The 25,589-nt window shown below is 31.9% G+C and overlaps 1 protein-coding gene across 5 annotated transcripts in view; it reads right to left on the reverse strand.

The window, feature by feature from the left end:
- The window catches only part of NRDC (nardilysin convertase), a 69,450-nt gene that overhangs the window by 33,664 nt on the left and 10,197 nt on the right, over positions 1 to 25,589 (reverse strand). For 3 of the 5 annotated variants that reach the window (XM_006919190.3, XM_015595114.2, XM_025051939.1), the window contains exons 2-7: positions 20,193 to 20,508; positions 17,665 to 17,798; positions 16,677 to 16,746; positions 16,427 to 16,508; positions 15,411 to 15,564; positions 1,264 to 1,337 (exon numbers count right to left, since the gene is read on the reverse strand). In XM_006919190.3, coding sequence (XP_006919252.1) covers positions 1,264 to 1,337; positions 15,411 to 15,564; positions 16,427 to 16,508; positions 16,677 to 16,746; positions 17,665 to 17,798; positions 20,193 to 20,508 — 830 coding nt within the window. The remainder of the gene's footprint in view (positions 1 to 1,263; positions 1,338 to 15,410; positions 15,565 to 16,426; positions 16,509 to 16,676; positions 16,747 to 17,664; positions 17,799 to 20,192; positions 20,509 to 25,589) is intronic. The other 2 variants (XM_006919189.3, XM_025051940.1) reach the window with 1 other exon arrangement.

Here is a 25,589-nt window from a genome sequence, read left to right on the forward strand (position 1 = left end):
CCTACACACATAGGCAACAAAGGATAAACTATTTAAATATCAGGATGGTATTGAAAACAAAGCCTCAGAGAAACTCTCTTCATGGAAAAAGAGTATGTGAACTTTTAAAGTTGTAACACCCTGTATTAGCTTTAAGAATTAGGGTCCTGTCCTGCAAAAAATGAGTCACTATGGTAAAATCCTCAAAAAATGAAGATGGAAAAAAATGAAAATCTATATCCTTTTATCAAATCTATACTGAATTACATATTTAATGGCTTGGGGAATAAACATGACACACCTATATCAATTTAGCCCTTTATGATATAAAGATATAGAGAATGATAAATGTGCTAAATAAATAACTGGCTCAATAAAAGGAAAAGTGTTAAGACATAAAACACTTCTCTGACCACTATCAACAGCTTCAACTTCACGGTCAATTGCATCTCTGATCATTAGTGGATGGATGAAGAACTGGGCCCATCTGAAAAAGAAACAAACAACAACAAAAAAATGATATATCTGTTTTTGCTCAGTAAAAGCTTTTTATCAGTCAACATCTCACTTTTTAATTAAGAAATTTTACTAAGTTGGATATTTAATTCATAATCTTGTGTAAACAATATTTTGCATTTTTATATTTTAAAGTCGATTGCAAGGACCTTGTCAGCTTACAATCCCTTATTTTTTATTTTTTATGCCTACAGCACCTGGTGGTCTTAGGTGGTCTCCCATCCAAGTACTAACCAGGCCTGACCCTGCTTAGCTTCCGAGATCAGACGAGATGGGACTTGTTCATGATAGCGCAGCTGTAGATGGGATTTATTTTATTAATCCACAAATATATCACAACTGTTTTCAGAACTACCAAATTTCAAGTCACAAAGCACCTACACACATAGGCAACAAAGGATAAACTATTTAAATATCAGGATGGTATTGAAAACAAAGCCTCAGAGAAACTCTCTTCATGGAAAAAGAGTATGTGAACTTTTAAAGTTGTAACACCCTGTATTAGCTTTAAGAATTAGGGTCCTGTCCTGCAAAAAATGAGTCACTATGGTAAAATCCTCAAAAAATGAAGATGGAAAAAAATGAAAATCTATATCCTTTTATCAAATCTATACTGAATTACATATTTAATGGCTTGGGGAATAAACATGACACACCTATATCAATTTAGCCCTTTATGATATAAAGATATAGAGAATGATAAATGTGCTAAATAAATAACTGGCTCAATAAAAGGAAAAGTGTTAAGACATAAAACACTTCTCTGACCACTATCAACAGCTTCAACTTCACGGTCAATTGCATCTCTGATCATTAGTGGATGGATGAAGAACTGGGCCCATCTGAAAAAGAAACAAACAACAACAAAAAAATGATATATCTGTTTTTGCTCAGTAAAAGCTTTTTATCAGTCAACATCTCACTTTTTAATTAAGAAATTTTACTAAGTTGGATATTTAATTCATAATCTTGTGTAAACAATATTTTGCATTTTTATATTTTAAAGTCTACAAACTACTTTTTTCATTATGAAACATAACACTTATACAGAAAAGTATATAAAACATAAACAAAAGGTAAACACCTGCGTGGCCACCACCTAGGTCAAGAAACAGACCACTATCAGACCTCTAGAAGCACTCAGCACCTACCTTATCCTCAGAGTTAATATCTCGAATGTTAAAGTAATCACTTCTCTGCATTTCTTTATAATTTTACCACCTATATGTATTTCTAGACCAGTGTTTCTAGACCTTTTTTTTTTTTCGTTATCAACCCTAAGGAGCCTTTTCAGAAATTTTCTCCTAATCGCTCTCCTATGAATTTTTAATACCACAGATATATGGTCTATCTGTTTATATACTGTAGGTATATCTGTGGTTTTATATATAAAAAGTGTATAAAGCCTACTCTTTTTATTCAATGCATGGTTATAATTAAGTAAATAAAAATTTTTAAGTTAAAAAAATGTTAAGGCTATTAGTATTTCACTTAATTTTATAATTGTTATTTAATGTAATTTATATAAATTACAATGTATCAAATTACATATGCAAATTACCATTTATATAATAGCAAAGCCATCAAGTTTTTTAAAAAGTAATTTTTCCAGTAAAAGCAAAACAATATAAAAAATAATTTCCTACAATAACTTCCTACAATATTTAGTAAACTTTTGACTTTTGCTTGATCTGAGAAGAAACTTTAGCTACTAGACAACATTAAGATATTGTCAACTTTTTTTTCTTTTTAGTACTTAGTATAACTGATGGGTTGAATAACCTTTGTTAATTAAATAATAAAACAGGATATTTTTAATTCTAAAAACGAGTTATAAGGATTGTAAAAAAAGCCTTTGAGACAGTTTCTTAGCTTTTTAATTGTTTCTTTCTAGTGGTCTTTGTAAAAAGTATTGCTTCTTTGATAATGTTAAATCTATAAGTTTCAGGTAACGTGAAACCTTTTTAAAGATTTTTCTCAAAGTTTTGAAAAGCTATTAGCCAGGATCATGGTATAATAAGACATAATGTTTTCCTTTAAAAATTTAAGTGCGTGTGTAGAGTTAAGCTGCTGTACATTTATGATTTAATAAAATAATTCTAAAGAAAAAATAAATAAATAAAATAAAAACAAGTCACACACAAAAGATACAAAGGATCAAACATAAACGACATCCACAAGGCAGCCAATGGCAACCAATTGGCACATGCAGGTCACCTGTAGTTATGACTTCGAGATCAAGCAATTATTTGAAAGTCCTGCAATCACCACTTTGTAGCACTGACCTTGCATACACTCCCATAAACTCAATGTCAGTGTAAATGGTGTTCATGTGATACTCAAGAAAACTCAAAGAGAAATTAAATTCTAAATAAAAATTTTGCTAGGTAGGGTTAAGCTTTGGAAGGCCACAAACCATTACAATATCAAACATTTTTTTTCACCCCCCACAAAAACCAGTATTCGCCACCTAAGAGAACGATATCATCCCAGTTAGGACTGTATGTACTAGACAACATACTTTTGTTTCTGAACTTTGTATAAATGGAAATAAACTATATATTCTTTATGTCTAATTTATTTAACTCAACAGTATGTTTTTAATATTCATGCATGATGGTACAAATGGCTATGTTTCATTTATTTTCATTGCAGTAGAATATGCTACTGTATGAATTTATTCACTCATTCTACTGCTGATGGACATTTGGGCTGGTTTGGGTTTGGACTAGTACAAACAATACTGCCATAAACATTGTTATAAATGTGTACTGGGGCACATGTGCACGAGTTTGTCTAGATAAATAACTAGGACTGCCTCTCAGCCTTTTGGCTAAGATCAAGTGTAGATATATATCTAGAAAAGAAATTCCTAGGTAATAGTATACACATGCTTAGGTTCAACATCACTAGATAATACCAAACTTTCCCAAAGTGATTGTACCAATTTATACCTGCGTCAGCAGTTCCAATTCCTCCATTCGTTCACACTCTCACCCTCACTTGGTATTGCCAGACTTTAAAGTTTTCTGCAACTTTTAGGATAGTTAAATCTCATAATGGTTTTAATTTATATTTTCCTGATTCCTAATGAGGTTGAACACCATTTCATATACTTATTAATAATCTGAATTTCTTTTGTAAAATGCTTATTTAAGCCTTTTTCTATATTAGGTTGTAGTTTTTCTTACTGATTCTAAAAATATATATAAATGTCCATGTATATATGATATATAATTATGTTACACATAATCTTATAGTTAAAAGTCAATGATAGTTATTTTAAATGTATTGTTACAAATATATTCTTTCACTTTACAATTGCCTTTTCACACTCTTTATGGTAACTTTTAATAAACATAACGTACAATCTTTTTTTATGTTTTGTGTTTTTTGTGTCTTGTTTGATAATTTTTACATAGGCTAATGTCACACTCTCTAAAACTTTTCATTGTACTATTCAGTTTTGGTCTATAATCCACATAGAATTGATTTTTCGTGTATGTTGTGAGGTAGAGAGTCAATTTTATCTCTGCCTTTATCGAAGTCTGCCTGTCTTGGCCCCTGTCAAAAATCAAGTGTACACATATGCGTTGGTCTATTTCCAGGATTTCTATTCTGTTCCATTGTCTCTTTGCTTAGTCCTGTTCTAACCCCACAATGTCCTAATCACAAAACAAATTTCATTATCAAGTAGATCAAGTCCTGCTACCTTGTTATTTTTCCAATTCAAAAGTACGTTGGCTATACTTAGCCCTCTGCATTTCCTTATCAATGTTAGAATTAGCCTTGTCTATTTAAAACTGAATAAATCTTTTGAGATTATGGTTGTGATATCACTGAATATGTGTATTAACAGGGGAGGACTGACATCACTAAAAAACTAAGGCTTCAAATCCATGAATGGTATTTCTCTCAATTTATTTAGGTCTTCTTTAATATCTCAAATATGGTTTTAATACATTCCCCATAAAGAGGTCTTATACTTAATTATTGGAATGATTCCTGAGTGCTTATTCTTATAGCTTTTATAAAGTTTTAATTTCATTTTCTAACTGTTGCTAATAGAAATACTGACTTTAATGTTAAACACATCATCATTTTACTTAGCCTATCAAGCTTCTTTACTAAATTCTGTTAATGTTAATTTATCTGTAGAAGATTTTAGATTTCCTATGTTCACAATCATCTCATCTGCTACAGCAGTTGTGTATTATGCTAATTTTTCTTTCTTTCCTAATAATGAATAGAAGTGATCACAATCTGCTTGTCTTGTTCCTCATCTAGACTTTAAAGCTTTCAAAGTTTCACCATTAAATAGAAGGTTTGGTTTATAATATCAAATATCATATTGAGAAAGTTGCCTTCCGCTGTTTGCTAAAAGCATCTTTGTGAATAGATACTGAATTTCATCACGTAATTTTTTCTACACATACTGATATGGATTTCTCCTTCATTTTATCAATATGACAAACTGCATTGATTTTCTCATGTTAACCCTACCTCATATTTCTAGGATGAACTATATCATCCTTATATATTGCTGTTCGTCAGTCTGGTCTATAATTTTTCTTATATTAAACTTTCTTATATCGAGGTTATACTATCTTCATAAATGAGGGAAGAATTATTTTTTTCCAATATCTTGTAGAACTCCAAACCTAAAAGTTTATTTTTGAGATTTTTCATTGCTGATTCATAATAATTTCTCTTATATGGATTTTAAAAATTATATTACTAAGAATTCCTCTAGTTTTTCATTTACTGGCCTAGGTTGTTCAAAACATCTTATATTTTCAGTATCTGCCAGGTTATAAGCCATATTCTTTTTCATTACTGATATTTGCACATACTTTTTCCCTTGACCAGTCTTCTGAAAGGTTTATCTATTTTGTTATTTGAAAGAACCAACATTTAGCTTTCTTTAAATTTTATCATGTTTGTTATTTCTATTGAGAAATAATTCAGATACCACAAAATTTGCCTTTCAAAGGGCACAATTAGGTAGATTTTACTATACTCATAGGATTGTACAAACATTACCACTGTCTACTTTCTGAAAATGTTCATTACCCCCAAAACTAAACTCTGTACCCATTAACAGTCATTCCCCATTCCGTCCTCCTAGCCCCTGGCAACCACTAATATACTTTTGGTCTCTGTGGATTTTCCTATTCTGTACATTTCATATAAATGAAATCATACATTATGGGGCTTTTTGTGTCTGGTCTCTTTCACTTAGCAAAATGTTTTCAAGATTCATGTTGTAGCTTGTATCAGAACTTCATAGCCTTCTTATTCCTTTGTATAGATTTACCACATATTTTTATCCATTCATTATTTGATGGACATTTGAGTTAACTTCACTTTGACCTATCATGAATAATGCTGCTATGAACATTCATGTACAAGTTTTTGTGTAGACATGTGTTTTAAATTCTAGGGTATATTCTCTAAGAGTAGAATTGCTGGTTCATATGATAATTCCATGTTTAACTTTTTGAAGAACTGTTTACCAACACAGCTGCACCATCAGCAATGTATGAAGATTACAATTTACTCACACATTCGCCAATAACTGTTATTTTTCCTCTTTTTGAAGTGGTGTGAAATGGCATCTCATTGTGGTTTTGATTTTCATTTCACTAATGATATTGAGCATCTTTTCATGTGCTTATTGGCCACCTGCATATCTTCTTTGGAGAAATGTCTATTCAACTCCTTTGCCCATTTTAAAACTGGGTTATTTGTCTTTTCAATGTTGAGTTGTAAGAGGTTCATATATATTCTAGATACTAGTACTTTATCAGATATATGATTTTTATGTATTTTTCCATTCTGTGAATTGTTTTTTCACTTTCTTCTTAAGGCACTTTAAATCAAAAAAGTTTTTAATTTTAATAGAGTCCAATTTATCTACTTTTTTCTTTATTGTTTTTGCTTTTGGTGTTGTATCTGAAAAAATACTGCGAAGTCTAAGGTCACAAAGATTTATGGCCATGTTTTCTTCAAAGTTTTATAGTTGTTGCTCTTAAATTTATGTCTACGACTCACTTTGTTGATTTTGTATATGATGTAAATAAAGGGTCCAATTTCATTCTTTTGCATTTGGATATCCAGTTGTTCCTGTTCCATATGTTGAAAAACTATTCTTCCCACTGAATTGTCTTGGCACTCTTACAACTGACCATAAGTATAATGGTTTATTTCAGGAGTCTCAATTCTATTCCACTAATCTGTTCTTATGCCAGTACCATGTTGCCTTCATTACCGTAGCTTTGAGTAAGTTTTAAAATTGGGAATATGAGTCCTGTGACTTTGTTCTTTTTCAAGGTAATTTTGACTACTCTTGCTCTCTTCCTTTCCATATGAATTTTAGGATGAGCTCATCATTTCTTCAAAAAAGGCAGCTGAAATTTTGATAAGGGTTAAGTCGAATCCATAGACCAATTTGTTAAGTACTGCCACTTTAACAATACCAAATCTTCCAATCTATGAACATGGGATGTCTTTCCATTAATTTAGGTCTTCTTTAATTTCTTTCAACAATTTTTTGTAGCTTTCCATATATAACTTTTTTCCTAAGTATTTTATTCTTTTTGATATTATGACAAATGGAATTTTTTCTTAATTTCATTTTTGTTTTTTTTCATTGCTAGTGTACAGAAATACAAACAATTTTTGTACATGGATCTTGACTCTGCAATCTTGCTGAACTCAATATTAACTCTAATAGTTCTTCTGTGGAATCTGTAGTATTATCTATATACAATGAGTTCTGGTTATTTTTGGTAATTAGGTTCTCTAAAGTTGCCAGGATTGCTGAATTAGAGAATACTGAACCACTGTCCTAGGGAAAATACACTTAACACATGCACACTCCCACACACACAGACACACACACACAGACACACACACACACACACACACACACAAATGATCTTAAGTTCTAAAGGTATCTCATCATCTTTTTTATTTCACAAAAATGAGGTTCAGAAATATAGCTGCTTGAGGCCACCTCAAGAATTTGGATTCAAACTCCATCAAACTGGCACCAGGGCCAAAGCTTCTTTTACTATAGTGTACTGTCCCCTAGGGTCCCCGGTCCTCTGTATGAAAGCTAAAACCAAAAAGCAGAGTGTTCCCTTATTCAACCTGAGCTGAGAATGTGTGTGTCAGCAACTCAAATTTTCACAATTTACAAAATCTTTCACATGTCCACGAATGACTGTGAAAGCATTGTGAGTTTTGGTTTTGGAGTTACAAATAATTCTTAGTGAGTAGGTAAATGCTCCACAAATGAAAATCATTTGTATAAGATTATATCTTCAGCAAATAAAGGTAGTTTTACTTTTTCCTTTTCAATCTGCATGTCTTTTATTTCATTTTCTTGTCTAACTGCTCTAGCTCAAACCTTCACTTCAATGTTGAATAGAAGTGGTGATAGCTGACATCTTGATCCTGATTTTTGGGGATAAGCTTTCAATATTTCATTATTATGCATGTTAGTGTGGGTTGTTCATAAATACCCTTTACTGAGTTGAGAAAGTTTCCTTTTATTCCTAGTTTATTAAGTGTTTTATTGTGAAAGGGTGCTAGATTTTGTCAAATGCTTTTTCTGTTCATATTGAGATTACATCTTGAGATGTGATTTTTGTCCTTCTATTAATATGGCATATTACATTGATTTTCATATGGTGAACTAATCTTGCATTCCTGGATTAAAAACCACCTGGTTATGGAGTATAATCCTTTTATGTTACTATATTTGGTTTCACAGTATTTTGTTGAGAATTTCTTTCTATATTCATAAGAAATATTAATCTGTAGTTTTCTTGTGATATCATTATCTAGTTTTCAGTATCAGAGTAACATTGGTTTTTTTTAGAATGAGTTAGGAAGTCTCTCTTCTATTTTTTGGAAGTGTTTATGAAACATCAGTGTTAATCCTTTAAATGTTTGGTAGACTTCACCAGTGAAGCCATCTGGGTCTACACTTTTCATTTGGAAAGTTTTTAATTGCTAATCCAAGCTCTTATTATATGTCTATTCACATTTTCTATCTTCTTGAGTCAGTTTCAGTACTTGGTGTCCTTCTAGAAATTTGTACATTTCATCTGCGTTATCTATTTGTTGGCATATAATTATTCAGTATTCCATTATAGTCCTTTTGGTAAGATCATAGCAATGTTCACTATTTCATTCCTGATTTTAATAATCTAAGTCTTGCTTTTTCTTGACCAGTCTATCTGAGGGTTTATCAATTTGTCGACCTTTTCCAATAAGCAACTTTTGGTTTTATTGTTACTATTGTTTTTCTATTTCATTTATTTCCACTCTAATTTTAATGTCCTTCCTTCTGTTTACTTGGGATTAGATTGCTCTTCTTTGTCCAGTTAATTAAGCTGAGAGTTTAGGTCACTGACGAGATCTTTTCTTTAATGGAGGTGTTTATAGCTATAAATTTCCCTCTGAGCACTTACCATAAGTTTTTGTGTGTTGTTTTCATTTTCATTAGTCTCTAAATATTTTTAAATTTCTCTTGTTTCTCCTTTGACCCACTGATTATTTAGGAGTATATTGTTTAATTTCTAGATTTGTGGAATTTTCCAAATTTCCTTCTGTTATTGACTTCTCATTTCATTCCATTATAGCTAGAGAACATACCTGTATAATTTTAACTCTCAACTTTGGGAATTATTTTATGTCTATGCTAGAGAACAATTCATGCTGCCTTGAAGAATGCGTACTTATTTTGCTGATTTGGGGTGGAGGGTTCTATGGATATCTATTGGTTTATACTGTTGCTTATGTCTTCTATTTCTTGTTGATCTACCTAGTTGTTCTATCATTTATTGAAAGTGGGATATTTATACTTCCAACTATTACTATTGAATTGTATATGTCTCCCTTCAATTCTGCCACTTTTTGCTTCATGTATTTTGGGGCTCTTCTGACAGATAAATGTGTGTTTATAATTGTTATACCTTTTTGATGGATTGACCCTTATAAATTGATCGTCGTAAAATTTTCTTGTCTCTAATGACAATTTTGGTCTTAAAGTCTGTATTGTCTGACATTAGGATAGCCACTCCAAGTCCCTTTTAATTGCTGTTCTCATGGTATATCTTTTTCCATCCGTTTATTGACAAACTATTGGTGTATTGTAATCCAAAGTGTATCTCTTATAGAAAGCATATATATAGCTGAATCAAGTTTTTCTACCCATTCTGGCAATATCTTCCTTTTAATTGGAATGTTTAATGTATTCATATTTAACTTAATTACCGATAAGGCAGAATTTATGTTTGCCTTTGCTATTTGTTTTCTATAAGTCTTATATTTTCCCCTCTATGCCTCCACTGTTGACTTCTTTTTGTTAAGATATTTTCAATTTTAATTCTCTTGTCATTTCTTTTACTACATTTTTGTTATTTTCTTAACATTTTAACTTATAACCATCCATTTTAAATATCAACTTAATTTCAATAATATATAAAAACATTGCTTCTATTAATCTGCTCTCTTCCCTCCTTTGTGCTATTATTGCCATACAAATCATGTCTTTATACATTATACAACTATCAATACATTTATAATTTTTACTTTATATAGTTAGTTGTCTTTTAAATCAGACAGGAGAAAAAAATTACAAAAAGTATATACTGTCTTTTATATTTATATATGTAGTTACCTTTATCAGTACTCTCTATCTTTTTATGTGGATCTGAGTGTCCTTCATTTCAGTATGAAAGACTCCATTTAATATGTCACATAGAGAAGATCTGCTAGTGACAAACTTAGTTTTTAATTTATCGGAGAATGTCTTAATTTCTCCATTTAGAAGGATATTTTTGCTGGATATAGAATTCTCAGTTTATAGTCTTTTTCTTTCTGCACTTTGAATGTGTCATTCTTGTCTCCATGGTTTCTGATGGAAAATCAGCTGTTTACCTTATTGAGATTATTTTGCAAGACAAGCTGCTCCTCTCTTGCTATTTTTAAGATTCCCTTTATATTTGGCATTTGACAGTTTGATTACAATGCACCTTGTTATGAATGTCATTGTTGTGGACATTATTGTGGACATTAAACTTCTTGGCATCTGTTGACTTCTTTGAATGTCTAGATTCTCATCTTTTAACAAACTTGGGAAGAGTTTGCTATTATGTCTTCAAGAATTTTTTCTACCTCTTTCTCATTTCCTTTTGGAAATTCCATGATGCATGTGTTGCTATTCTTGATGGTGTCCCACAGATATCTGAAACTCTATTTTTCTTCGTATTTTTTCTTTTTGTTCCTCAGACTGGGTAATCCCAATTGACCTATTTTCAAGCTTGTTGATTCTGTCCTCTGCTAGCTTAAATATGCTGTTGAGCCCTTCTAGTGACTTTTTCTTTTGAGTTGTACTTTTCAACTCGATTTTTTATATGGTTCTATTTAATAATCTATATCTTTATTGATATTCTCTATTTAGTGAGATAACATCCTCATATTTTCCTTTAGTTCTTAGACAGTTTTCTTTAGTTCTTTGACCATATTTAATTAGCATATTTAAAGTCTTTCTCTATTAAGTCCAGAATCTGTACCTTTTCAGGGCAGTTTATAGTGACTGATGTTTTTTCTGTTTATGGGCCATGCTTTGCACCCCTCATACTTTTCTGTTGAAAACATTTTAAATAATATCATGTGGCAACTCTGAAAATCAAGATTCTCCTTCCTCAAGATTTGTTGTTATTGCTGTTCATTATTACCGGTTGTATATTTAGTACCTTTCTTAAACTAATTCGGTAAAGTCTGTATTCTTTGACAAGTATAACCACGGCTTGATTAGCTTAGTGGTAATCTCTAGTTGCACAGAGATTCCCTTAAATGCCTGGAATTAGTTAAGTCTCCCAGACTTGCCAAGGGGCTCTGTATGCATATTAGGGCACACCTTAAGCATTCAGTCAGGCAGTTTACAACTCTGCCTTAGCCATCACATCCTGCTTGCACAGAGACTCAAGGTCAGTCAAAGTAAAAGCTTAAGGCCTTCTCAAGTGTTTCTTGAACATGCATATAGCCTAGACATGGCACAGCAATATGCATGTACATGGCCTTCAAGATTCCAAGGAATATGTTAGAGCTTTTCAAAGCCCCTTTGGACATCTCATTTTCATGTTTTCTCTTTTAAGCTTTTTGAATAGCCTAACTGTCCCAACTGTTATCCACTGCCTCAGGCAGTCACAAAGTTAAACAACTGCATTTAAATGTTTTGGACAAAAGCCTCCAGAGAAAAACACCTTACAAAATACCTTCTTCTTCATTTATCATTACTTCTGACTGATAAAACTGCTGTCATTTTAATTCTGTTTTAAATTTCATAATTATTGTTTTAAGTAATCAATGTTGATTTACATTTACTCACATAAAATAACTTTCTTTGTTCTCCTATCCTTTTGCATCTCTGACCCTCATTTTTCTTCTGTCTGAAATAAATCCTTTAGACTTTCTTTTGGTAGGCTGGCTGGTAGTACAGTCTCTCAATTGTGTCTGAAGGTCTATTTTACAGTCATTCTTAAAAAATATATTTGCTTGGTGTCGAATTTATAGTTTGTAGTTATTTTCTTTCAGGCTATTGGAAATATCCTACTGTCTTTTAGCTTCCACCACTGCTGTTGAATAGTCATCAGTCTAATATTCCTTTGAAGGGATTTTGCACTTTTACCTGGCAAAGATTTTCTCTATTTGGTTTTCTGCAATATCACTATGTTTTTCTACATGGGTATTTCTTTTAATGTATACTTTTGGACTTTGTTAGACTTCTTTAAACTCCGATTTGATGTTGTAGAACTATTCCAGTGATCAACCCTTCAAATATTGTATCTGCTCCACTTTTCCCTTCCCTCTTTCTAGGATTCCAAGTAAATATATATCAAACATTTTTGTTCTATCCTCTACGCCTCTTTTCCTTTTTTTCTCCTGCATTTTTAATCTTTATTTTCCTCTTTATGCTACATTTGGAATTTCTTTTGGCCTATCTTCTGGTTTACCAATTCTATCTTCACCTATATCTACTTTTCTCTTAAACCCTCCCATTGGGTTTTCAGTTTCAGTGATCACATCTCAGTTCAAGATGGTGTTTTTTTCAAACTTTATAGGACACATTTTATAGTTTCCTATTCCTGGCAACTGTAGTTAAACTTGCCTCATTTCTTTAAAACAGAAAGTATAATCATTTTTATAATGCGTATCTAATCTAAGAATTCTAAAGCATTAAAAATCTTTTCCTGTTATCTATTCTCATTCATGTTCTCTTATTTACTTGTATGCCTGCTTATGTTTGACTTTATACTTGAAAAACTATTTATAGGAATAATGTAAGGCCTAGGATGAGTATATTTTCCTTTTGCGAGGATTTGTGTTTGCTTCTCTTGGGCATCAGAGAACACTATCAGCTCTGGACCATGTTAAATCACAATCAAGGCTTGGGTTCACCAGAAGACTCAGGAATTTTGAAAGTAGGCTATACTTTCAGGATGGCTAATCCATTTCTTCAACCTGACAGTGAAGCCTTTTGGAGTCCCAGCTTATTATGAGGAGTTTGCTTTTCAACTTTGTGAATGTCCTGGGGCTTTGATGTTTCTTGCACTTGCCCTGAAATACTTATAAAGTTAAAATTTATTAAAATTAGAAAATTCTATCAGGGCAAAAGCAGCTCTATTCTCATTTACTTACTAGGGTAAAAATTCAGTCATTTCCTCAACTTTTTACTTAAATGATCCAAGATATTGATAAACAATATGATCTATGTGAGAGAATTAGATTTTACTGACCTACTAAAAAATAATGGCCCTTAATCCATGCTATATAAGAGTCCTTTAAAAATGACCCAAAGATTATTTATTCCTTGCTAACTGTAGAAGTATACTATTATCATGTTTATTATAATATATGCAATACTTAAGTTCTATCACTATCTACTATTTATGGCATGAATTCATGCTTTGATATTCTGATTAATTTCTATTAATCCAGTAGCATTCTACTTTTTTAAAAGTAGAAATAAATGTACAATAAATATTTAAGTATCTTCTGATTTCTCAAAGCTATCCTTAAATCAAAAATGTACAGAAACTCTTTAAGAAGAAATAAAACAAGTTCTTTAACTAGACTTTAAGCCAAGTTTCCTCATTTCTGATATGGTCTGAATTTTTCAACATATTGTTTGCTTATTCTTTTTTCAATGAAGTGGGTTTTTCCCTTCTTTGTATTTGGCCTATTGCTTAAGTTGACAATTCAACCTGTCTATTCCTTATGATTTCTTTACACATATAAAAACCTATTTAGATTTTGTGAATCTTTAGAGCTGAGAACTCTGAAATAAGAGTAAACATGCAGTCATTTTTAGAGTATTCCTGATTTCCTAAGTTTATAGGGAAAAATAATTTTGGCATCATTTACACTGCCTTCATTGATTTTTTTGGTCTCTATTATTTTGTTATTTTAGAATTAAATGTTTCGTTCCATAAACACTGAGTATCAAATGTATGTGCTATATGCATGTCCTTAAGTATACAATTAAAACCAGCTATAAAATAGTTCATTGAAAACAGGCAGACAGTCATATTATAGATTACGAAGAAAATCCACCATGTTGTACCTTATAAATAATGTTATCAAAGTAATTGTGTTAACTTTAATGAGATTCTGGTACTGTTTTGGCAAAAAGAAGTTGGCAATGTAGGGGCTCAGAAACACCTTAAGTATTTATTACATTGAAAACAACATATGCTTCCAATTTACAGGAATTTACTCAAAAGATTTCTCAAGGTCAAATTAATCTCTTAAGGGATGAGACAATTTCCTTAAGAAAACTGGAGCTTTTCCATGTTTTGAGGTTTTCTGGTCATCTGTGCTTTGATTTTATGGTAATTTTTTCCCCCGTAAAGATATATATTAATTCATTCAACAGATATCTTAGTATATATAAAATTCTTGATGCCTGATATATCTCAACAAAAAATAGACCAATATCTCTGCCCTCAAGAAGCTTATATTATACTTGTCAAACTCAAAATTTACTTTTTAATTTTTTTATATTTCAAGCTTACATTTATCTAGAATTGGGTATATAAAGTAATTCTATTTTTCTAGTGTAGACTTTGGCTTGCAATCTTGTAATATTAAAACTCTATTATTTCACTGGTATAAACTTTCTGGAAAACAATTTTGCAGTGAATATCAAAAGCTTTACAATGAAAGCGTAGAAATATATAAGTAAATTTACTCAGCAATTTCATTTCTTAGAACTTAATAAAAGAAATAATTAAGGATGTACATAAAGATTAGGATTATAATACTAGAAACTGGAAACAACTCAATTGTCCAGTAATATGTAACTGGTTGAACAGATTATGGTACTTCTATACAATGTAAATAATACATGGTGAATTAAAATCATGTTTTATAAATTATATAATGACATAAAAATATCTTGTTTAAAAACAAAAGGATATAAACAGTATGATTCCATGTGCAGTAAGAAAAATAGATGATTATATAGCAAAATATTAACCATAGTTATCTCTAGATTATAAAATTAGGAACACTCCATTTTTTGTTTCTCTGTTTTTCCATATTTTCTACTAAATTAGCAAACTACTTGTAATAGAGAATACATTATTTACAAAACTCAAAAGGTGTTTCAGGGTTTCAGTTTAATCTTTAATACAAAGACTAGGTATTACAAAATAAGAACCAAGGTGTATTTAATAGTTTGCTCTTTTCTCCAAATAAAGTGTTGTGACAGTTCTACAGAATTAGAATACTACTTGAAAAGAAATACGATAGAGCAATGCCCAATCTTTCAATGTGTAAGATGCCATTAGATCATTAAAATAAAAAGACATTTATTAATAAAAAGAGCTAGTTACCTATCCAGGGCTTCCTTGAAGTATTTTCTCTGGACATCGAACTGAAAGACTGTTCGTTCACAATCAGTTGAAGCATTATCACTACCCCCATGTTTCTTCAGGAAGGCATCAAACCCATTCTCATCTGGATATTTCAAACTACCCATGAACACCACTAAGTGGAAAGAATACAAAGTCATAGAACGTAACGATGTAGACAATGTTTTTATTATCAAGGACAAAATTGCAAAAAAAAAAAAAAAGAAGAAAATATACCAACACATTAACAATGGTTACGTCTGAATAATACTTACTTTCTTCATTATACTTCTGTTCCTATAATTTTCTATACTGTTCATATATTACTTTTATATTAAAAACTAAGCATTTTATTTAAAGAAAAAAGAAATATATAATTTATTTGTAAAAAGGTTAAAATGTAAATATATGGTACGTGCAGATTGTTACTATAAAAACACATAAGGTAAGAAGTTTACCATCAAACTGCTTAGAAAACCAGAATGTAATAAAATGAGTAATTCAGGAAAACAAACATGAATTTAGATATTTATAACTGTTTATCAGCCACATAGGTCTTAGTTAGGTACATTCATAATTAAACTGAATATTTTCTATTTTGTTTTATATTAATCATGCTTTATTTTCTGTATCTCTGATGCTTTTAACATCTTGGGGTCTAGCTAACCCTGGAAGAGACTGCCCCTTCCAAGGCTACAGCCTAAATTCCTAGAGATTGGCAACTGTTTCCTGATCTGTTGGCCTTACCATACCTGAATAATAATAAAACCTACATTTAAAATGGTTTTCTAAGTGATTTCATTCTAAACCTCAAAAGAAGTACACTCAAAGGGATTAAAATTAAGTCTTCACTTATGATATTCATAAAGATTTTTTTCTTCACCTTTTCTCTTGTTAAACATATACCTCTATCAAACCAGTTAGTCATCTATGAAACCAATTCATACAAATTTGGATGAAAAAACACACCCAGGAATGATATTTTACAAAGATCTTACTGTGCTCCAAAAAGTGTGCCAGCCCAGGCAGGTCATCCGGATCAGCAAAACTCCCAACTCCAACACAAAGAGCCGCTGCAGACTGGAGTAAGTAGAACACATACAAATAATATATCAATCCTAAAGGAATAATATTGTCATTAATATTGTCATCTCATCATAAGGATTCAATTGGAGATGGAAGTTTTCCAATAGAAAGTAACAAAATTCTTTCCCTGATAATCAGGAGGAGCAGCAAAGTGAAACTCACCAGAACTGTGTCAGTTTCACCCTGCTGCCCCTCCTCTTGCCATCCTGCCAAATGCTGAACAGGTGCAGACCTAAGGGAAAAAGCAGAAACAGACAGAAAAAAAGCGAGAAGGGACTGGCCAGCCCACCCAAATATCATTTTGTGTCAGCATTTCAGAGTTCTGAACCGAATTTGTTTCCTGATTTATTAGATTTCAGAAATTTGCAGAATAATATATCTTGGTAGATTATCTTTAAAGATTTCTAAGCAATTAAAGTCTCTGTTTAGTAACTCAGATACAAAATATAAAACTTATCAATATTTTGTTTTTATTAAAACTTCTCGGAAATTTTTGTTTGTATTAAAACAGGGCATAAAATAACATGTCAGGAAAACATCCAACAAAGATAATAAGTAAATGGTTAAAAAGAAAATCTCTACCTATTAAAACACTAAGGAACTAAACTTTAAAGAGGCTTTTTAGTTCTTCATTTATTGCAGATATAAAGAACACATTACTTAACAGTAGATATCTCCCAATACCTTGGGAAAATCAGAATTTTTAACAAAATAGATAGTCAAGAGGTACACCAAATTGTATTTAAAAAAAAGGATTGGGGCATACCGTATGTCATTGTAAAAGACACACAAAAAAAAGAGAGAGAAACAGTCAATTTAAATAAACTCATGAGAATAGGAAGTTGATTAACATTCCCAAATTTTACAAATGTCAATTTTAAAGGCTAACACATTTGGTGACACAGATTGTTTTGGTAAATGGTTTTCTCTTACAAAGAGAGTTTTTAAAAACTAGCATATCTGGTATAAAGTCTAACCATGTGTCAGAAAACGAAAGTACGTTTTCAGAAGAACCAAACAGCCTCACTTGATGATGTACATTCCATTTTGAAGATGTGGGCACATACACTCAGTTAAAACACGGGGAAATAATACCCACTTCTTTGAACCACAGTCTAACCTGTTCTATGATGTTTAATAGATGCCTAACCTGCTTTCAGCTCCAACTACCCCATAAAGATTTCTTGTCTCGACCAGCAGGGTTGAAGGTATTTTTGTATAAGGTGACTTAAACCACAGTCTATCAGTCATCTCTGACCACAGCAAAAACAGGTTCTGCGACTGCTAGAAAAGAAATTCATACTTGAGAATTAACTACCCAAGAAATTCATACTTGAGAAATTCATACTTGAGAACTGACTTAAGAAAGCCATGAACAAATCATAATTTGGTATATGTCATATTTAAATTTCAATCTTGTTACTATAGCAAAACTGTCAGATCAAGAACAACTTTTTAGGAGGAGGAAAATGAAAGTGGATAAAAATGATGACTCAGAAAAGTAGTTAACTTCTTAATTACATTTCAACATTTTTTTCTTCCCACTTCCATTATTAATTCTCTTATTTATCTTAAACAAGCTTCACATTTTTCAAATAAAAATTAAATCATCAACTGCTGCACAACACTATGATACTCTTCAGCCACCTCTAGACTACTTTAGTTCCCTTTTGCAGACACTTATTCATTCAATGAATAGAAACCATTTTCTGTTGTTACAATCATGGATCTTTCATTACACTAGTGTGCCCACTGCATCTGAATCAAAACAATTTGCTCTCCTCTTCAAACTACATTAAGTTCCTCCATTCCTTTCCAATACAATCCAGAAAATTAACTATCAATATCATATATAGGACTATATCACACTAAGTTCAGAAAAGAAAGCCATTTTTTAATGATCATAAGAATCTGACCTTGCTGCTTCTAGATGTAAACATTTAGAGTTTGATCCACCTAAGCAAAATAAAAAGGGGTACCAAAAATACTGGATGCACATTGTAATTTATCAAAGGGATTCACAATTGCCATATAAATCTAAGGTATTTTATTATGTTTTGACAGTAAAATTAGCTGTCATGACAATTTTTTTATTTAACCCTAGATTTTTGCTTATAAATCGATAGAATGTATAAAGAAATCCAAAGCACAAGAAAAGCCATTAATAGACAGATACAGAAAGAAACTTATAGATAGGAAATGTTCAGTTATGAACTTATCACATAATCAGTCTTAGAACTAAAATGGACCTCAAATAATGAGAAGGAAAAAAAAAGAGAAAATGAAAAGACCTAAGATCATCCAAAAATATAGGGACAGAGCCAGAATAGAATTCAGGTTTTCTGATTGTCAGTATTCTTTCCACGCTGTGACTTGTATAATTTCTTCCTTCCTATTATTGTTCTAGTTGGAATTATGAGGTATATTTTTTAATTATGAGATCTATTTTAAATTTATTAATTCCCAATTTATTTATAAAGACCTTAGTATAGACTATCAAGTGGTATATATATGCTTTTTTTCTAGTATTTTGTCTTTCATTCCTAAAGCTTTCCAAGCTAAAATTACTTGGCCTATCATGCCACCCAAAAACAGCCATCGCTCAAAATCTGAATAGCAAGGGGCAAACAGCTTCTTAAAAATATGACTCAATCTCCCTATCAAACTAGTGAATGATATGGCACGATCTTCTTTAAAAAAAATTTTTCCAGGAAGAGTGACTATCAAAGATTTACTTAAAACCTATCTACTACTTGTATCTCACACCTTCATATCACACTTTGAGGAGTGACCACTTTATCGTATAATACATTTGACATCTAGATTTTAGTCTTAATCATCTGAACTTTAATTTGTTTGTATGTGGACTATGCCATGTTAAATGTATTATCAATATTAAGAAACCAGCTTTAACAAACATTTGCTGACCAATTCCACCATAATGCCTCCAAAATGTTATCCTGTAATATAGGTAATCCCTACTGCAAAATGGTGACATTCTTCAAAAGAAATCCAGAGAGGGAAATTCTCCCTGTTAAGTCCTATATTATCTATTTATTGATTGTTATTATATATTATAGGTTCATTACACTACACCAACACAGGTGATCAGCTTCATCAATTGTTGTTATATATTACACTAACTGAGCTCAACTCCCCATTTGTTTCAATTCTTCCAGTTTGCCTATTATTTATCCAGACCTTTGATGCTTTCCTATAAAAAGAAATAAATCCCATTAAATTACCCATATGAGGACTCTCAGGACCATATACCCAGGTGAGGATTCTATACTAGGCCTGTTCTTTTTCTTTTTCCAATCTCTCCAAGAATAATACACTCTTATTCCCAGGCTAAGATTTATGCAGATCTTCACCTCACAGCATTTGTTTTTAAAACATGTAATGTGCACAAATACACACAAATTTAAATATTACCAGTCATTACCTCAAAAAGTTATAGTTATGGGTGATTTTTATATCTTTGTTTTGATAATGAACTTTTGTCACTTTTAAAATCAGAGCAAAATGTTTATAAATGTAATCTTTATGTAGAATAGATCTTTATTGAAGCTCAAAAGATAAATAAATACTTCTTTTTTGCCATTAAGAAATAAAACATAAGTTTAGAACTCATCCCAAAGAATTCCCAAATTAGTAAAAAACAGACATGATTCGCACCTGTTTTTCAGTGGTTTTCTTTCTGGCTTCTGCCCTCTCTTCTAATTCTTCTAATTCATTATCCTCAGCATCAAGATCATCATCATCATGCTCCTCCTCATCATCAAACTCATCTTCATCATCAAAACCCTCTTCATCATCATCTTCTATTTCGGCTCCAGAATCTTCATCGTCGTCGTCGTCATCGTCATCATCGTCATCTTCTTCTTCCTCTTCCTCTTCCTCTTCATCATCAGTTGCATCTCCCATTTTACCTTCCATATTACTTAGGTCTGAAATCAAAAGTGCCTGCAAGCCATTTCCTAATTTGATGTATCTAAAATAAAAAAAAATTTTCTTTTGAGTCAGTTATTCATCACACTACACAGATACAAGTGATGCACTTAGCAGAATTTTTTCAAAAATCTAAGTACACACACACAAAACCAACCCTATTTTTAAACTAATAAAACAGGTTGCTTCTGGAAGGGGAAACTCAAAAGCTTATCAGTTTCTGCGTTGCTGGAGGGAAAGGATAAGAGACACTTCACTGTTGGTATTCTACATATACATGGTATGTTGTATATACCCTGTTTGCATTTTTTAATTTTGAACTATGAAAACATATTTGCTTATTCAAAAAACAAAGTTTAGAAGTGAAAATTTTTGAAGTTAAACCCAAAACCTAGCCTCCCTCTATTTTTCAGTTTATAAGTACTTAATAAATATTCTACCATACCAGAAGACTTAAAATAAACATATCCCTCAACATACAGAGAAGTCATGTCAGCTTAAATATTAAAGCAAAATCTCATATATTTAAACTCTGTTAATTCCCTTTGTTACAATGTATTTGATATTTTTAACCAGCCACCATTTTTTATGAACTAAAAAAATGGCTACATCTCAAAGAAAACTAAACCCCACAACTGGTAGCCCTGCAGAAAGATGATTATCCTAGTAAAACTGCTGTGCCAGTTTGATAACTGGGTGCCTATTACAAATTTCTGTTTATATTCATTATTTCATATGCTATTCAATCAGCATTTACTTAGCAGCTTTAATGTATCAGATACCATGCTATATTAAAGGTAAAAATAATAAAAGCACATCCCTCACCATCAGGCACTTACTGTCTAGTACAATACAATTAAGCCAGTACAATATAGAATGCTAGAAGTAAACACATAATATTAGAAAGGTGAAAGTGAGGGAAGGCCCCTAGCAAAAGTATACTTGAGACTTAATGGTGAAAAAAAAGTTCATCTAGCAGAAACAGGAAAGAATAGTGTGCAGAAAAAGATAAGGAAGGGACTGAATTAAGATGGAAGACTGAAAAATTGATTTCCTTCCTTTCCATATCAAAAATCGCATTTAAATAATTTTGTTATCCTAACAAACTATGAAACTATACAAAATGAGATTTAAATATAAGGTCCTATTCACCAAAGCACAAGAAACTATTAAACACTTAAATATAAACCTAATAACAATAGTTTATATTTTAAATGTATTAATTTACATGTCTTCACCCATTTAATCTTCATAATAACCCTAATGAGTTATTACTCCCATATTACAAATGAGGAAACTAAAGCACAACAATAAAAGTTTTTTATTTACCCAAGCTTAGCAGGGACTGAACCCAAGTACCATGACACTAAAACCCATTCTTTTCACTACTGCTCAACACAGCCAATGTGAGGAAAACTAGAAAACTTCACAGGAGAAAATGAAAGGCCTGACTAGTCATATCATGCTGTTGGGTGGGAACACTCAATATTGCAAAGATATAAATTCTTCCCCCAAATTAATATGTAAATTCAAGGCAATTCCAATTAAAAAAAAAAAAACATTTAAAAAAAAGATTTTTCGTGGGACTTTCCCCCTACTGATTCAAAAATTCATGTGGACAAGAAACACACACAAAAAAATGCCAAGAACATTTTGAAAAGGGAAAACAATAAGGGCACGCTACCTTATCATTTATAAAAATAGTCTTTTAAAGCAATTGAAATTAAACAGTATACTAGTACAGGAACACCTACAGATCAGTGAAATAGAACAGGTTCTAGAAACAGAGAAGTGTTTATAATACTATTGCAACAGTTATTATGATTCAATTAATAATGCTGAAACAACAGGCAATTCATTTAGGGAGAAAACATAGCCATCTCTACCTTACACTCAACACATAAATTCCAGATTATAGAGCTAAAGGAAAAAATGTTCTAAAAGTATTTAAGAGAAAATACCTTTGTAATACTTGGATAAAGAAAATTTGAGCAAAACAAGACACAAAATCCAGAAGCTATACAGGAAAAAAATGAAAAGATTTCATATATTCTAATTTAAAACTTTTCTAAAATAAAAACATCATAAAATCAAAGAGTAAATTTCTTACTGAGAGATCAACAATGTTTGTAATAGACAAAAATTGGAAACCACCCAAATGACTACCGACAGAATATGCAAATAAAAATAAAATTTTTTTTAACTCTATAGCTACACCATAGCATACCATATAGCCTTCAGGATCTCATTTACATATACATAGAGAAAATAACGACTAAGTTTCTAGCCTTAAACTGCTATGTCTAGGCCTAGATAGTGTTAAATCACTTTAGGTCAACAAAAGAGAGTACATGGGTGGAGGTAGCTATGTAATTATATAACTTATTACTTCTCCCCAAATCATATGGTCTCAAATATATATATAAAATTTTTAGAGGGGTGGGTTTTTTCCAAGATGTTATTTCTTTTAAAAAAATCTGTCTTCCTTTACTTGGCTCATTATCCCAATTCCTCCTATATTGACAATAAAGACTGAAGTGGATTTTTCAAACCACATCCAAAAATAAAAAAGATGGTGTTATTCTCTTTAAGTACCCACCCACTCATTCTTATTTCTTCCTTATTAAAGGAAACCAACTTTTGTGAAGCCACTTTCAGTCACTAAAATTGCCACAGTTGAGTTCATGTATTTAAATCCAAAAATACTTGAGACCACATTGGTGGGGTCACTCTAAACAAGCTGCTAAAATTATTAACATTTTAAGGTTGAAGTATGAGGAAGGACTCCACTCTTGTTATACTAGTCTGGGAACTTAAACTTTCTAGTCTCGCATCAATGCCTGAACATCTAGACCTCCAGGTAACCCTCTAATTGCCACCTGATTACCCCCTGAATGACTCATGTATACAGCCACCTGAAGTCCATTATCCAGACCACTGGGATGTGACCAGATCTCCTGGTACCCACCTTCCAGGCCACCTGGCATCCATCATCCTGACTGCCTGACATCTGACTGATAACCATCCTGGACCAATCCTAGGGTTGAAAGTGCAGGACTGATAATTATCAAGAATGTACTCATTACTATAAGAATTTTTAACTTTTCTTTCTTCTTTGGAATACTTCTGGGTTTTTACCTAGCTGTGCTCCCAGTTTGCAAATTCCAAGACCCCTGAATAAATCTCTATCATTTCTTTCTAGCAAAGTCTTCTCTTTTTAAGTTTGTTTGACAAGACTAAGCGTTCCTCACAGTATTCCCAACTCATAGGAAAGCACCAATCCAAAAAATTAGAAAAATTTAAATGAAATATCATTACAGTAAAATTTATTCACAAAAATTAAAAATGAAAATGACACTGCAATGAAAGTAAGTTTCTCAGTGGCTGGCTCATTTGTTAGTCAAGCAAGGAAAGCTCTTTATCAAAAGTGTATTAGATTGTGAGTTTGTAGCAGCTAAAGAACTTTAGAGAAAATGAACTTGACTATTAGCCTTTTCAAAGAGAACTATTGCAAAAAGTTGACATAGTAGCAATATCAAGTAAATTAAAAACAAAGCATATCATTGCAAGATTTTTGGCTCTTGATATGTCAACAGATGTTGCCAATACTGTTGTTTGAGGAATCAGTGCCAGGTTTGAAGCAACAGAGGTATCAGCCTCTATGAATACTATGGACGGAATAATTACAGACAATATTTTCCAAGAGGTTGGGAAAACATGACCAGTACAACCTAAAGTGGAATCTAGTATGTTACCACATTAATGTTGGTAAAAATGTGTGGAGCAGAAAAAAAAAATTTTGGACAAATTTATCTTTTGTGAGGTGTTTTAAAACCTATGATTATTGTCTTCAATCAGCATTTTGCAGAAAATACATGAATCTATCATGTATTAGTGAACCAGTAGTGTCATTTCCTTTCGTAGACTTTAAGATCATTAGTTCTGTCCTTACTGTAGAGCAGTTAGATGGCTTAGCAGTGGGAACATTTTATGGTGTGGATAAAAAAGGGGCCACATACTATATGTGACAAGATTAAGGGACGCCTGCATGGCAGACCCTACAAATTCAGACAGAAAGTAACCACATAGGATGGTCTGAACCTAAAAATTCCTAAAAGCGTGGCATGGAGCATAGTCACATCTTAGGCATTTGACAAAGGTCAATCTTTACCTTAAGTGAATCTATTATCTTTTTGCAGCTAAGAGAACATACCTTTGAAATGTCACAGTAATCTTTTCCAGATCCCTCAGGGCACACCCAGGGCACCAGAGCGCAAGACCACAGAACCCTTCATTGTTTTGTTTCCCTGAATTATGTGCTGTAAATGTTATCTGTCTTGTACCCACCAATATAAAAGTGTTTTATCCAATCCCAGTGATTACCACCCCGACACTTGGCTTTCTCCCACCCCCTTAAATCTACCACCAGTGGATTTCATGTTACCCTCCTTATGTCTCCTCCTCTGATTCTAATGTATAAAGCTGCGGAACTGCCATTCTCCAGAGCATTTCTCACGTCGTTGAGGTTTTGCTTCCTGGCAATTTAGTTAGGCCCAAAATAACTCATAAAAATTCTCTACAGGTTTGGACATTTCTTAATGTCAACAATTGCAATGTTTTGAGCCAAGATTGAAATTTTTCTGAAGAACAGCCTTCAACCAGTATGACGAAACACCAAATGGCTTTGGAAATTACCTTTTGCTGCAGACTTGATACTGTTTCTTAATGAATTCAATCCAAAAGTCCAAAATAGCACTTACTTGTAAAACTTATGGTAAAGTCATTTCAACAACGTTATCTGAATCACAAGTAATGGCAAGCTTCTTTATACATTTCTTGTACTGTCAAGAGTTTAAACAAGAAGCCATATCTCCATTTCCACATAAATTCACAGTGGATATGTTTTCTAAGCAAACTATAGGTCTTGTATTTTTCAGATCTTGGTGCAAGCACAAAGGAAATTTCCTTACTTCAATGCCTTTTTAAACTGTGTAATTGAAGAGCTTCCACCTAATTTTCAATCAGAAGTGATTAATCTACAGTGTAATGACATACTAAAAGGCAAAAATATAAGAGAAGAATCTAACAAAATTCTATAAATGCTGTTTAAGCACTGAATATACT

The sequence above is a fragment of the Pteropus alecto genome, unplaced genomic scaffold, assembly GCF_000325575.1.
Source record: "Pteropus alecto unplaced genomic scaffold, ASM32557v1 scaffold25, whole genome shotgun sequence".
Taxonomy (NCBI): Eukaryota; Metazoa; Chordata; class Mammalia; order Chiroptera; family Pteropodidae; genus Pteropus; species Pteropus alecto.